The 15,945-nt window shown below is 37.8% G+C and overlaps 1 protein-coding gene across 2 annotated transcripts in view; it reads left to right on the top strand.

Moving 5' to 3' along the window:
• Nucleotides 1-15,945, top strand: part of TOX (thymocyte selection associated high mobility group box) — a 325,561-nt gene that overhangs the window by 149,191 nt on the left and 160,425 nt on the right. For both annotated transcript variants that reach the window (XM_017871747.1, XM_017871748.1), the window contains exon 2: nt 15,027-15,092. In XM_017871747.1, the coding sequence (XP_017727236.1) occupies nt 15,027-15,092 (66 nt within the window). The remainder of the gene's footprint in view (nt 1-15,026; nt 15,093-15,945) is intronic.

Raw genomic sequence — 15,945 nt, 5'->3', positions numbered from 1 at the left:
ATCTATATAGAGATAAACAAATTATAATCTGTGTATATATAACTTTATATATATATATATTTATATCTGAACAATTTATAATTCCTGCCTGCTATCTAGTAAGACTACTTAAAAAATAATGCATATGATGAATTAGATACAACTACTTCATGGACCTATGAAGAATTGCCCTTTTTACACAGATAACATCTTGTGGAGATACTCACTTGTCCTAAGAAGTGCACGGATTATAGTAGTGAAATTTCAATTCCATTTATAAAATTAATAGTGCCATCTACTCAGAATACTAATGATTTTAATGAAGATGCAGCATCTTGCAAACAAATAATTAGTTTTTCACATGAAAGGATAAATAGAATCCTAATTAACAAATCAGTAATTTTTCTTAGAGCTTTTAGGTTTTAACCATGACAAGTGGCAGTTTTTATGTGTAGTTTGAAGAATTTATTTTGTTATTCTGTAGTCACCCAGAGTAATTATAACTCCAAAGTTTGTGTAATACAGTGTATGTTTATTTTGAGTTAATAGAGTTGTAAGCCTGAGACAATCAAGGCTCTTTGATTCTTCTTTTGAACACCACACCCAAATACCAGGAATAGTGCTATAGGCCCTAGAAGAGTTGGGTAATTATAGCACATTGTACAAATCACCTAGTCCATATCTAAGTGATTCTTTAAAAATATATAGACTTATTGCCTGATTTAGAATTTGAGCTGTCTTTATTCCTAAGTGAATCATTTCATTGTTGACCTCATCTCTCAACTCACAGTTTGTCACGAAAATGACCAAAACCACAAACTCAACCCATGCTATAGACAAGGGATTCTCAACAGCAGCACTGTTGATATGAGGCTGGATCATTCTTTTCTACAGGGGCTGGGTAGTGTAGAGTGTGTGGAAGCATCCCTGGCCTCTATCCAATAGATGCCAGAAGCATCCCTCAGTCATAACAATCAAAAATACCACCAGACATTGTCAAATGTTAAATGCCCTCCCCAGGCTGGGGTAAAATCACTCCCATTTGAAAACCACTTCCAGCCCAAGCGCAGTAGCTCACACTTGTAATTACAGCACTTTGGGAGGGCAAGGTGGGTGTTTCACCTGAGGTCAGGAGATCGAGACCAACCTGGCCAACATGGCGAAACCCTGTCTCTACTAAAAATACAAAAATTACCCGGGCATGGTGGTGCTCACCTGTATTCCCAGCTACTTGGGAGGCTGAGTTGGGAGATCACTTGAACTGGGAGGCAGAGGTTGCAGTGAGCTGAGATCATACCACCACACTCCAGCCTGGGTGACCAAGCGAGACTCCGTCTCAAAAACAAACAAACAAACAAAAAAAACCACTTCCATAGAAAATGTGAGTTGCATTGTATATCCATCATGATATTTAGTATTATTAAATAAGAGTGAGCAAAGCCATGGCCAAGCAATTGAAAAAACAAAACCAAAACAGAACTTTGAAACCACAAAGAACCAAGGAAATGCTAGTAACCTTCTAAATAATGGAATTACTTATACTATAAGATTAATGCAGTTGGCAATACAGCAACCCTTCTTAAAGTCAGCCTCACACCTTAAGGAATGTTGGGCTAAAAATCAGTTTTGAGTGGCTGCTACTGGATAAAATATAAAAAGGGGTTTTATGGAGAAAATAGCAGATGCGTGGAGCCTCCAAGGCTTTACTCAGAATGCATATTCACAAGCCCTTTTCTTTTCAGTCATCTGACAGTGTGAAAATGCACTGTTTTTAAAAGTACTGTTTATAACCTACATAAAAGTTGGAAAGTACATATTTTGAGAAACCACATTAGCTTTGGAACCACTAATACAAATGGATTGTTACAAATGCAAGTTCATTGCCTGAAAATGGAATATAATGGGATCCTGTAAAACATGAATTTTAAATATTAGACATGGGATATTTCCTGTCATGTGTCTAAAGAGCTTTGTTGCCTACATTATGTAGAATGGGGAATAGGTGCTATATCACTTTCTGAGGAAAGTCCTATTAGCGCTGAAGAAAAGGTAACATTGTTCTGCTTTTAAAATAAAAATCTTAAATAAATTTTAGATAATTGAATCTTGTTCTAATGTTTAGTTTCCATCCCAGTCTTACTTAACTCCTGTTCTTAATACATGCTTAAGTTATTTGTTGCAAGTTTAATATCTCAAATAACATTAAAAGATTTCTTGGAAACAAGACTCATTTATTTAAAATACACACATTCTGCTCAGAACTGTTCAGAAGGTATTTTAAGCAATAATATCTTAAAACTACTTAATCTAACATTAATATTAATTTACTTAATGATAAAAGAATACTTCATGCAAGAATTTTCATAGCAAATATGAAATGTGCAAAAGTTATTAATAATGTAATTTTACAGAATATGAAAATATGATACAGAAGAGAAGAAATTACATAATTTCTTTGATGTGAGCATTAAATGGAATATTAATTGATTACTGAAACAGCTTAAGTATCTAGCTAGGTTATGTAATTGTTGAACTAGAACAAAAATCGTTATACAGTTCAATTAAATACAAAGAGTGATTGTTATGGATAATGTAATGCATAAAACTAATAAGCTAAGGATACTAAAATGTTATGGGAGACATATCATCCTGTGTCATACTACTATATTTAAGTATAACCTTTTATTTTCATGTCAGACTGTCTGATATCTTTATTTTATGACAATATATTAGCCTGAAGCAATTTTAGTGAAAGTAATATTGTGTAGCTTGTTATGACTGGGTAATATTTTCTGTATGAATTAAGAGAAGAGTTCAACAGCACTTTGCATTTTCAGGAAACTCCTCCTGCAGTTTTCTATGGTGGTTTTTAATACTGATCTGTAATAGCTGTTTCCCTAAGTAATCTGAAATAACTTTAACGTTAGCCAAATAAAAACATTGCAAGAAAAAATACTTTGTTCACACACAGAGTAAATAAATGTGTACATATTTAAGGAACATGCATGTCTATGTATGCTTACATGCATATATGTATATATACATATAATGATCTACAAGCTTTTCATTTAATTGGTGATTTTACTATTATTTTTTGTCCTTTTCATTACTTTCTTCCTATCATTTCATGTTTCAGGTATGACTACATTTACATAGAGATAAAAAATAATATCTAAGCTGGGCACTATGGCTCACTCTATAATCCCCAGCACTTTAGGAGGCCAAAGCAGGTGGATCACCTAAGGTCAGGAGTTCAGGACCAGCCTGGCCAATATGGTGAAACCCCATATCTACTAAAAGTACAAAAATTAGTTGGTAATGGTGGTGCATGCCTGTAGTCTTAGCTACTGTGGAGGCTAAGGCACTCCAGCCTAGGTCTAGGTGATCGAGTGAGACTCCATCTCCAAAAAAAAAAAAAAAAAAATCTACAGATAACTTTCCATATTAAAGACCTTTTCACAGGCAAATTGAGGGCACATTGAATCTGATTGTTTCCACTACTTCCTGCCTATTGATCTTTCCAACTAATGATGGAAACAGTCAAACTTGCCATGAGGGGGAAGTACCATAGTTTCCATATGTATAGTGCTTTATAATTTACAAATGCTCTTGCGTGTCTCATCTGAATCTGACATAATTACGTAGAGCAAGAACAGTTTCTACTCTGGTTCCCAAGACTAGTTGGCTAGAAAGTGTCAGAACCCAGACTCTTCTTTGGGTTTCCTGATTTCGAACCCACTCCATGATAGAATCTGTCCTCACTTTGTCCTATTCTGCCTTACCTACAAGAGAAGCAGAGCCTGAATTTCCCACATGCCATGTGGGCAATGAGAAGAACGGCAGTGTCTGCAATTCTAGTCTTTTTTCCTCATCGTGCTGCTACAGATTCAGAGCAGTGCCCACCCGCAGTTTGCTGTTGGCATGAAAGAATAAACCACTGTGATCTGGAGCAGCTCTAGCACAATCTGCTTATTGGAACAGACCCCCAGAATCAAGGAGGAGGTTGAGGACTTGACCACTTGGTACCATGAAGCTTTTAGCCACTATCTAAGCTTTGATGAAATGAATATTTTTCAAACTATTTAAACTAGAGCGACTGAGTGGTCCGTTTAGAATGGGAAGATGTGGAAAACTAAAGTAGGATCTGGTTTACAGAAACTTTTTTCCAATGTTCCTGGAAACTTAGCTATTTTCATGGACAGACTTTGATTTAGAAATGAAAGAATATGGAATAAATGTTACTGCAGAATAATGGAATGGTGAGATCTCCTAAATACTTTTAGTGGTGACAGTATTGCCCTGGATTTATGTGATTCATTTAATGTCATTAAGTTAATAAAATGTGCTAAGCCTATGCTAAGTGCTAGAGATAGAAAGATAAGTTAGGGCAGTCTCTGCCCTCAAAATGCTCATAGTTCAATATAGGAGAGAGGTAGTGAAACAACAACAGTAGAAAGAGATATGGGCTGGGATAAGCACAAGATGCCTTAAACCATGGACACAGGCACAGAGAATGCACCTCAATCATCCATGAGGTCAGGGAAGGATTACCTTCTGGTGGTAAGGTTTTCCTTGGCTGGAAGACTTTGAGTTTCTGCATGTTATTCAATCATAATTAGTAATCTTACCTCCTGGCACTGTCAGAAGTGTTCCAAGCTGGAGGATAAATTCTATGATCATCTTATTAGTAGTAAATAAGGGGAGAAATAGAAGGAAGTGGGAGCTGGAGAAGTATTTTAGGCAGATGAGATGATGGGTAAGCATAAAGACGGGGATTATCTGGCCATATGAAAATCACTAAGCAAGGATAAAATGTAGAGTGACAAGAGAAAGTAGAGAGGTAGATGCAGACAGGAGTGATGCTGGAAATATTTAAAACTTAATTCTCCAGGACTCAGTTTTCTTATTGGTAAAACAATGTGCAAACTGACTGTCTGTGGGGTTGCTGTGAGGATTAAATGAGTTAATGCATGTGTGTACCTGGCATATAAGTAAGCACAAAATGAGCATTTGTTGACTGAATAAATGATTATCACATTTTTATCTGGGAGTATATTGATGGTCATTTAATTTTAATGTATCAGCAAGACCATACTAGGTGGTTTATGCCTGTTAGCATCATGTGATGATACTTTGTTCTCCAAATTTTTCAGCAAAAGGGCATCACATGGTGACATTCCAGAAAGTAAGACAAGGGGCACCAATCATCTCTCACAATGCAGAATAAATAAGGCTTTGAGTAGAAGCAGGCATGCTGTTTCCAGCAAGTCTTCCAGTTTGGGGTTTGACATGTTTCTGGCAACATATGATAAAATGGACATTGTCAAAGGGGAGGATGAAGTATTTGAAAAATGCTATAAAAAATCAAACAGGAGTGGAGAATGATCTAGGGGTAGAGGGGATAGTTAGAAGTGCTATAAGCAAAGACACTTTGGAACTGAAAATCTAAAATACATTGAATGCATATGCCTTGTGAAGGGGACATCTTATGTGTGAAGCCTTAAAGTAAAGCAATGAAAATTATTCTATAATCTTCATAAAAATTTAGATAAATCAGCAGGGAAACTTACATGAGATCATGAGGTTTTATCAAAGGCAAGAAGGCAATAATGAATATAACTATGTGGTATTTGAAGATGTAAAAATTAAAACATTGTACTCTTCGGCTATAATGATGGATTGAATGACTCCTCAGGTTCCTTAAAATGAAAAAGATATATTAACAGAGCTTTGCTTCAGTTCACAATGGACAAATCCATACTCATACTCAATGTCCTGAAGGATTTGCCATTTAATCCAGTTCTTTAAAATGACATGTTTTCATTTAGAAAACAGAAACTCTGCAATTTGGAAAAATAAATGTCAAATATCTCTTTTAAAAAATGGAGTAGCTCTAGACTGACCCTCATGTGTTTCGAATTGGTCAGGTTTGCCTGAACATACCAAAATACCATTCCACACCTGTCTTACCCCAGGAGAGTTTAATCACCAAAAGTCTATTTCTGTCACATAATTGTTGTACTCAGTCACAATGTAATTTGTCTGAGTAATAATAATGGGGAAGTGAGAATCTCCATCTTAATAACCCTGTACCTTCTTATTTGTATTTTATTTTTATTTGATACTACCACTTTTAATCTCAAAATTGTTCAAGAATTGTTTGTCCTTGGTTTTTTAAAAAGTTTTGTCATTTCAACCCACTCAGTGGTCACCTAAATACAACTTCTCTGTTGCTTTCTAATACATCTGTCATTCTATTCCCTTAACCTTTCCAATGCCTTGACTTACTAGTCTTATTTTGTTGTTGTTTTTAGGTTCCCAGAACTGAGTAGACTCTTCCAAACCAGATATGTGTAGAAAAATATCCTCATCTTTTCTCTATGCATCTTATCAGATGCTGAAAATATTCCCTGTGCTTAAAAGAAATACCAGCAATAAAAGGTCCGACCCCCCAAAAGTAATTACTTTCATACTTTTCATTCCACATCCATGTTGAATTTAGGTACTGTGGTAAATGAGGTGAGAGCTGATATGATGTGGAAATAAGTGAGTTTCGGCAGCAAGTTTGAATGTACTTCTCAAATTGTTTCCTTTTTAGATGGATTCAGAAAAAATTTGTCTAAAACATGAAAAGTCAGAGGAGTGTTCTGAACCAATCTATTTGAAACTGTGCTGAATTTCAACTGTATGGTATAGTTTTATAGCTTGAATCATTATAGAATTTCAGAAATTACTTGGGAATTCATTTAAAAAAGAAGGCTCCTACAAGGAAGCCAAAGTCTTTGCTCCTCGTTTTCTGATATCAGACACCCTGTGGAGGCCTTTTTGTAAAATCCATATTTTCATTTTATTAAACTTATTTTCATTAAATTCACCAGAATGGTTTTATAGTTAAACTTTCATCCACACATTCTTTTCTTAAACAATGCATAATGAAAATGGATTGCTTGGTGCTGAAAGTTTGGGGTTAATGAAGTTTTCTAGAAACTTGCATTTTTTTCTTTCAAATGGAGTGATGCTTTCATGATATAGGCAACTCCTGTTTCTTCTATTTATCACTGTTTCATAAGTTTGTTTCCGTCTTTGCATAGGCAATTAAAATAGAATCAATGACTCTTTAATATAATGAAAGCAAAACAAAGATGGGGTGAGATTAGTATAGCATTGCAGTTAAGAGTGTTGTCACTTACTAACTGGTACCATTGGGCACTATTTTAGTCTAAGTTCCCAGGAAGCAGAGCCTGCAGTGAAAGCTTGAATGTTAGTGCTGGGAATGTAAGCCCAGGGAAACCAGAGTGAGGGGAAGGTAAGCAAGGCAGGGAGGCAGCGAGAAGAAAACACAAGGTGTATATTTCCAAGTGACCATAGGTTTGCAACAACTCATCACTTCTTGCTTGGCATGAGAGACATAGAGGTGCTACAGAGGACATCATGAGCCAGTCCTTCCACGGGGCAATAGGAAATTTCCCTGCACTCTCAGGGTATGTTACCTAAAACCTCCCCAGCTCCAGCCAGGTGCAAAGCTTCTCTATATAAATTGCTGCTGTGCTTGGGGACACCATGGTTTGTAGCTGTGTGGTGGCAGTGGAAGTGGTGCCTCTGGAGGCTACATGGGAACAGTGTCAGCTGTTCCTGGAAGAAAAGGTCAGAGGCCTGAGGGTCAGGCAGGCTGAGCAGATCTGGGGAGCACGTAACTGGATCCATCACAGACGAGTTACTGGACTCCGTTGTGTTTTGTCGTCTATAAAATAAGATTAATAATATTACAGGATTATTATAAAAATTAAATGGCTTCATATATTTAGTGAAATTAGAGAGGGCCTCTAAAGGAAGAAGTTCAAACTGGTTTGAACCACTGTTACATCATTATTTTACTTGTAGAGCTTACTAGGTGACTACTCAATACTAATTAAAAGAATAACTTGAATCATAAGTTTGGTTTATTTGGGTAAAACAAAAGACCAAAAACACAGCAATGAAAAACATTGCATTGTAGCCTTACCCTTAACAGCAGAGGGAAACCGTCATGTTTCTCTCTTGAGATTCATGCCATCGAGCCACAGGTTTAGGATAAATGCATAGTATTATTATTATTGAAAATTTCAGTTTTCACTGTTAACAAAAAGAATATCTAATATTCCTCCAGATAAGTATATTACTGGGACAAAAATGAGAATACAAACTCAGCCCCAAAGTGGAGTCCAGCTTCTAAGTTGTGGGTCTAGCACTATCTTTTGCCCACCCATGGCCAAGTCTTCCAAGCAGAGACACTGTGCCCAGGCCATTCTTCCTCTCCATACCATTCAGATCTGTAGTTGAGTGTTTACCACTCAAGTTCAAGTGACAGGAGCCCAATCAAGAGGGGTTGCTCTTCCCTAGTTCAGCTCTGTGTGCTCCTGGGTTGGAATGCACATCCATAAAAAGCACTAGCAGAGTAACTGTGCTTTCTTTTCTTTGGGTGTTGATAGCCTTGGCTCAGTCTGGTCTCTTTCCTTTCAGTGTGATCCACTTCTGCAGCTGTGCTGTGCTCAGAACCAGTTTCATTCAGCTGGGCTCAGCATGGAGGCAGACTGACTTAAGACTATCTTGCATCAACAGGTTCAGCCTTGACACTAGGAGATAGACACCTCTTCCTTCTCCAGTGCCTCCTGACATCTTCCCTTGAGACTGATGAGGATGTGCAGTAAGTGTGGGAGTTAGCTTTGCTCAGTTTTCACTGGATCTGTGTGACTGTGCATGGGAACAGCATTAGAACTATGCATATTACCACCCTACATTTGGTGCTTAACTTTCAAAATGCTCTGCTTCTAGGAAACAGCAAAGTCTTCAAAGTCTTCATTGCCCAAACTTATTTCTTCTGTTACAAAAAAAAAAAAAAAAAAAAAAAGATGATTCGTAATCTTATACTGGGCCAAAGAATACAAAATGGAAATTTTATTTTGGGGATATTAGCCTCTCTAAAATGATTTATTATAAAGCACCATCTAAGAAATGTCAAATTGACTCCTGTTATAAACATTTCCATTTTTAGCCCTTCTTTTCAAACATCAAAGTATCAAATATTCTTTCAGAAAACACCCAGAAATGTAAGCTTTTTCCCTTTATAGGCAGTACAATGTGGTACTGTTTCATGAATTCCATGAGGCTGTTTTTCCCCCTCAGCAGCAGTTTTCTGATTTTCTTTTAATGGTTTCCCTAAAATGTTCCCATTTTCTGTACCAGTGCCAATGACTGATTTACACTTCACATTCTATTTTTGACTTTTCTTGTCTTTGTGGTTTTGGTAGCCTAATATTGCCCATTTTTGCTCATCATTCACTATGTTCAGATATTGCTAGATTTCTCCTTTCAATTTTTAAATAGAAGAAATAATAACTACCTAGTTTGAAAGCTCTTTGGGATTATGGGTTTGGTTAATATCCTCTAAAAACAATTTCAAAAAACTGAAGTAGAAGATTATAAATGACTTTTATATGATTGCATCCCCTGGTGCTTTGAAATAAAAACACAATGAAGAGTCTAAAAGCGCTTGGTCAGGAAGGCTAATCCTGGGTTGATGCCATTTACATTTAGATTTAAATAAATCAGCCTATTTATTCTTTCAAACTTTGCTTCAGGTTTTAAATTGAGAATACATGGAAACTAAAAACCCTAGTATGCTTAGATATATTTTGAAAAGTTATGATGCCTAAATTCAGTTGACTTCCAAGAATAATAACTGTGGGCCTCGGGCCGCAGTGGCTCAAGCCTGTATCCCAGCACTTTGGGAGGCTGGAGGCGGCGGTCACGAGCGTCAGGAGGATCGGGACCATCCTGGCTAACATGGTGGAAACCCCGTCTCTACTATAAAATACAAAAAACTCTAGCCGGCCAGTTTCGGTGGCGGCCTGTTAGTCCAGCTACTCAGGATTGTGTGAGCCAGGAAATGGCTGTTGAACCCGGGACGGGCAGGAGCTTGCAGTGAGCTGAGATCGGCCACTGCACTCCAGCCCGGGCCACAGGAGTGAGACTCCGTCTCAAAAAAAAAAAAAAAAAAAAAAAAAAAAAAAAAAAAAGTTGGAAAAAAAAAAAAAAAAAGAATAATAACTGTGATGAGCATACGGAGTAAAGAAATGCAGTTAGTTATGTTTAATAAATACAATTTTATTGCAATAATTACTAATAATGCTTATCTAATCTGTAATCCAGGTAGAGTGAAGTGGGGTCATTAGAATGTGGCAATGTGAATGCTGTGCCTTCAGGTCTGTAGAGTGCACGCACACACACACACACCAGCTACAAATAGCCATTGAGTCTATTCCCACTTCTTACGGAGATGAAGTATAACGCTGTAGTCAGAGTCTGATTCCTCATTTTTTATGAGTGTTGGAGTGAAAAGCAGTATGTCATAGTGGAAAACTCTTCTACTAAGAATCCAGACCTTGGTTCTATCCCCAGATGGACCTCATAAACAATACAAAGTCTATTTATTCAATCATAACATGAGAGATTCTGATGTGATGGTTTCAGGCATCATTCTACAAACACACTTCTAAAACCAAGAGCTATAATTCTACTTCAGGTGACAGTTGTCCACAAGCTCGTGGCATGGGGTGCTTTCTAAGACTGTTGGATCAGCAGGAGGCCTGCTGAGAGCCCTGGAACCAGCTCCTGGTCAGGGTGTGGTTGGACGGAGCTGTGACAGTGCAGTGATAATATTAACCTGATAGGGTAGGGTGGGAAAGGTCCTGTGAATGCTGGGATCTTGGCTTACTCTTTTCCCCTGGGCCCAGGAGTGTGTCCAACCATGATCTTTCAACCGCAAGGGGAATGACCACGCCTATTCTGATACACATACGTATTTTTATTTGGCAGCTCAAGATTCTTTGGAAGGAGGGCATACACATTTTATTTATAGCCAGGTCTCTTGATTCCTGGCCAGTCTATATATTTTGTATTAAATAAAATTGTATTAAATAAAAATCCTGAGGAAGAACTGAATCTAACATTTGAGTAATGTTGTCCTGGCCATTTCTGTACTTTCTTTTCTTTTTATTCTTTTTCTGTTGTTGTTGTTGTTCTCTTTAAGGGTTTCTGCACCGGTATCAGTTTTAATCCACTGTAAAACTTTGAGTCAACTGCCTTAAAAAGCCATCAAACCATTCTCTAAAAGCTGAAATTCTTCCTCTTCTTAGGTTACCACCTTCTCTAGAAAGATAATATATTTAATCCAGCAAATATGTTTCAGTTTTTGTCATTTAGGCAATAAACATTTCAGAAGACCTATTATGTGCCAGCCCTAAGCCATAGAGGAACTAAAGATAAGGAAGTTACGCACCATTCCCTCTGGTGGCTCACAGTCTGGTGGAATCAATCCCCCAACAAAACCTGCCCCGAAACAGAGGTCTTCCTAGGGGAGCCCAGAGCATGCAGACAGCCCAGCCCTCACTAAGGGGAGGTGAGGAGTCTGCAAAACACTGCAAGAAGTAAAAGGGAAGGAAGGCATTCTGGACAAAGAGGTGTGATTGTGTGTGGGACGCACTGGAGCACAGGAAGTGGGTGAGATAGGAACTGAGAGCAGAGAGTCTCACAGCAAAATCAACATGGCTCTTCTCCTCTAGAAAGCAAGTGACAGCATGAAATAAAAACATTTCTATATTGTAGGCTCCCCAGAAATACACTTTTGGAGGAGTTCTGAATATCCTGATAGCAATTTTTAAAAGTTACCTGTATTAGGGTGCTCCAGAGAAATAAAACCAACTGGATGGATGGATAGATGATCTATCTATCATCTATCTATCTGTCTGTCTATCTATCTATCTATCTATCTATCTATCTATCTATCTATCTGTCTATCTAAAGAGATTCAGTATAAGGAATTGGCTGACATGATTATGGATGCTGAGATGTCCCAAGACCTGCAGTTAGCAAGCTGGAGAGCCAGGAGAACTGATGGTGTAGTTCCAGACCAAAAGCTGGCAAGTTTGAGGTCCAATAAGAGCCAATGTTATTTCAAGTCATGCCCCAAAACAGTGAAAGACTGATGTCTCAGCTCAACAGTGAGGCAGGAGGAATTCATTTACTCTAGTCAGCCCTTACTTTTCTAGTCAAGCCTTCAACTGATTGGCGGAGGCCCACCCACCTTGGGGAGAGCAGTCTGCTTTACCAAGTCTATCAATTCACATGTTAATCTCTCTCAGAAACACCCGCATGGACATACCCAGAAGAATGTTTGACCAAATATCTGGGCAGCCCATGGCCTAGTCAAGTTGACATGTAGAATTAATCATCATTCCCTCTCTCGGTTTTCTGCCAGGCCAAATACCAGGTTGACAGCACCTCACGACACTTAAAAAAATTCTCACAATACCACAAATTCTGGATAATATACCAGTGTCATTGAGATAATGCCATCACTCTGCTTTGACCATTTTTGGATGTTATTTTCTGAATTGGTAGCTAACTTATCATTATGATTCAGAATATATTGATATGTTCTGGTGATGAAGTGCATGGGCGGCTAAAAAGCCGGGGGCCTGGGTTTGCATTCCAGCCCTACCTCTCACAAGCTGTGTAACTTGAAGCATCTAGCTTAACTTATCTGTGCCTTTGTATCTTCTTTTGTAAAATGTAGGTAATAATAATACCTAACTCTTGGTTTTGTGATGCTTAAATCAGTTAATACGTGTAAAGATACAGGTGCCAGGAACATAAAATGTGCTTAAAAATATAGTTATAATGCTTACAGCCACATATCTTTTATAGTAAAATGCTGTTTTAGTCTTGGCTCAATATTACCTAAGTATTGGTACTTCTTGAGGAAAGAGTCTTCATCAAGAGCAGTAACACCAAATGTACTCAATTAGCGTACATGTTGGATAGACTCAACCCAAAACTTCAAAGCCTTTAGCTGGCTTGAGAACAACAACAGATTTAGAAAATGAGTTAGAGAAGATGAAATAGAAAGTAACACATTTATAGAATATGCACAGGCAGTGAAGTATTTGGTTCACTCCACTTCTTCAGTTTAGTTTGTTACAGTCAGAGAAACTGTCCGTATTTTAAATGGTTCCTTGGCACTTTCACATGAAAAACATTTGCAAACAAACCAGTGTACTCCAACAGTGGGTGGAGATGAAGAAATGTGCAGTGAGGCTCTTTGTTAGGTCTTGAGTTGTTAGGAGTAACAGGCAGATTGGCTGGGGCTGGCCTATCTTTGGGTTGAAAGAGTTCACCTGTTTGATGGGGCACGGTGGCTCATGCCTGTAATCCCAGCACTTTGGGAGGCTGAGGCAGGTGGATCACCTGAGGTCAAGAGTTCGAGACCCTGCCTCTACTAAAAGTACAAAAATTAGCCGGGCGTGGTGGTGGGCACCGGTAGTCCCAGCGCTCGGGAGGCTGAGGCAGGAGAATCACTTGAACCTGGGAGGCGGAGGCTGCAGTGAGCTGCGATCGCGCCATTGCACTCAGCCTGGGTGACAGAGCGAAACTCCATCTCAAAAAAAAAAAGAGACTTCACCTGTTCAATGGAAAAGCAACCTAGGGTAAGTCACTTCAACTCCAGGTTCATGAGCCAGTTGACAGAGCAACCAAAACACCCAGCTCTACTTTTTCCAGTTGTGTTATTTTTTATTTGCTCTAACAACATCTTTCAATAAGTAATTTCATTATGTTTAGATAAGTCGTTCATATAACATGAAATATATTTATAGGGTGATGTGTGAAGAAATCCTTTGATTCTCTGAACTTAGTCTCGTGAGTGCTTCCATGTCTTTAGGGAGGTCTTTATTTACAGCTTATGTTGATGTGAACTTTCAGGGCACCCACTCTGGTGATTATAATTTAGAGGCTGTGGAGCGACCCTCATGTTGGTATAACCTTCTTCTGCTAGCAGTTCATAGGTGGTGGAATGAGATTATCTATAATGCAATATTTTTTATGTTCTGACATAACACCATTTTTTCATAGTATATAAAGTATGAAGTATGTCCATAATACCATGGTTTGCACCACTATCAATAACACTATTCTGTTTCAAAAAGTAATTATTCAGACTTTCAATTCCCCATGTCTGAAATTAGCCCACCAATGAAAGTATATTCAGACCCAGCTCTGTGAAGTTACTGTGTTTGTCCATTTGATTATTACCTTGGAAAAATTCTCCCTCTAACTAAAAAGAGAAATGCTTTGCTCATCTGTCAAGTGACTAAAAATAGCTGAGGATTAAGTCTGAATAGAGTGATGACTACTTTCAAAACCCCAAATAATGAAAAGTATGTTGTTGTTGTTGTTGTTGTTGTTGCTTGAACTATTGGAGAGTTCTCCAGTTGTTCTCCCCCTGAGAATTTCTTTCTTCCATCCTTTTCCTAACTTGAAAATTTGCATATGAATTTCTATGCATTTTAATACATGAATTTGATATCTTTGAAAATTTCAGAAAGGAGTATTTCATTGTGCCTGTATATTTGTATTGTTATTTATTGTTATTATCATTCTTAGCCATGGTTATAGTGGCACATGCTCTTTTCAAATATTATTATAAAGTTAAATTTTTCTTAATCAGAAGGTTATTATGATGATGCCAGTTTTAGTCTATTGTGAAAACTCTGCACTTTTTCTTTTTTGAGAGCTAAACTCAGAATGCACCGAGCTGTGCCCTCGTGTATTTTTCGTTATTCTTTTCTTTCAGAAATCATGCCATTCATTTAATACTTCATTACAACTGAACTGCAATATGTATACATGGCGTGCAAAATGAGCCATTTTGTTTTAAAACAGATTGCAGATGAAAGGAAACCATTCATTTCTTGCTTGCTTGCTGTAATTACTAGAGCACTAATTACTCCAAATCACTGACATCCAGGGTCAGTAAGGATGACAACAGAAACATCAAAGAAAAGATGTGGCTCGCTTACTGTGACAGATTTTCCATAGTCCCAGCCGCAGTATTTTTTTATGGCTACTGTTTTCCAGTTTGATGGTTAAAAAACAAAGCAAAACAAAACAAATAAAAACCAAACATACCCGCAGTCAAGATTGCTGAATGTTTACTATTATTTCATTCGCAGTTTGACGGTGAGAACATGTATATGAGCATGACAGAGCCGAGCCAGGACTATGTGCCAGCCAGCCAGGTGGGTTAATTAATCTTCTCTGCCTTGTTTCAAATTGTAATTAAACAAATTCAAAGAGTTGCATTGCAAATGAGTAGCACTATCAGTAACTGCCGCAATCAGGAATAATCATAATTTATAAACAAAGCATTTAAGCCTTGTTTCCAGTTAATGAGATAGAGCTGATAAAACACCAGAGTTGGCATTTGTTGAAAGAGACTACCTTGTTTCCTCTCCAGAACGGCAAGCAGCTGTTTTGCCAGCATGATCTTTCCTAAACAGTTGTTTTACCTTTAGGAAATAAAGTCTTTACAGGTGCAGGTTATTTGTGCTTCTGACTGTAGATGATTTAATCATTATAAGCTACACGTGTCACAAATAGCTTTAATTATCAACGGTTGGGGCCATTTTCAACAAAATGTGACGTTCGTAACCCAAATCCCATGGCCGGTGGGGCTAGAAGGCTGCTTTCACGATCTCCTGGGAAGGTAAGGAGTTGGGGCTGGGGAGGAGTTTTCAGGCCAAAAAACATGATCTGACTGAAACCTTTCAAGGGCACCTTTGTATACATTTCACTGGGAATAGTTGACAAGGTATTTAATCATGAGAAATGACAACAAAAGTCCAGTGAGAATGTAAATGGTCACATTTATGAAAGTAAATGTTTGACTATTTATTTTTAGATACTTAAGACCAGATCCTTTAATTCAGCGGAACATTTAAAGCCAAATTATAACTGCCCTTGGATACCAGTATAACGTAAAATATGAGAACATTGTAAGCAAAAATAAGTAAGTGAATAAGTGAAAGCAAGGAACAGTTCACAGGAGCGTTTTGTTGACACAAACATGTTTTTTTCTAGAATGGTAAAAAC

Source organism: Rhinopithecus bieti, unplaced genomic scaffold (assembly GCF_001698545.2).
Source record: "Rhinopithecus bieti isolate Rb0 unplaced genomic scaffold, ASM169854v2 scaffold_6789, whole genome shotgun sequence".
NCBI classification, from domain to species: Eukaryota; Metazoa; Chordata; class Mammalia; order Primates; family Cercopithecidae; genus Rhinopithecus; species Rhinopithecus bieti.
The sequence above is the reverse complement of the archived record's forward strand: the minus strand, read 5'-3'. Positions and strand labels throughout refer to the sequence as shown.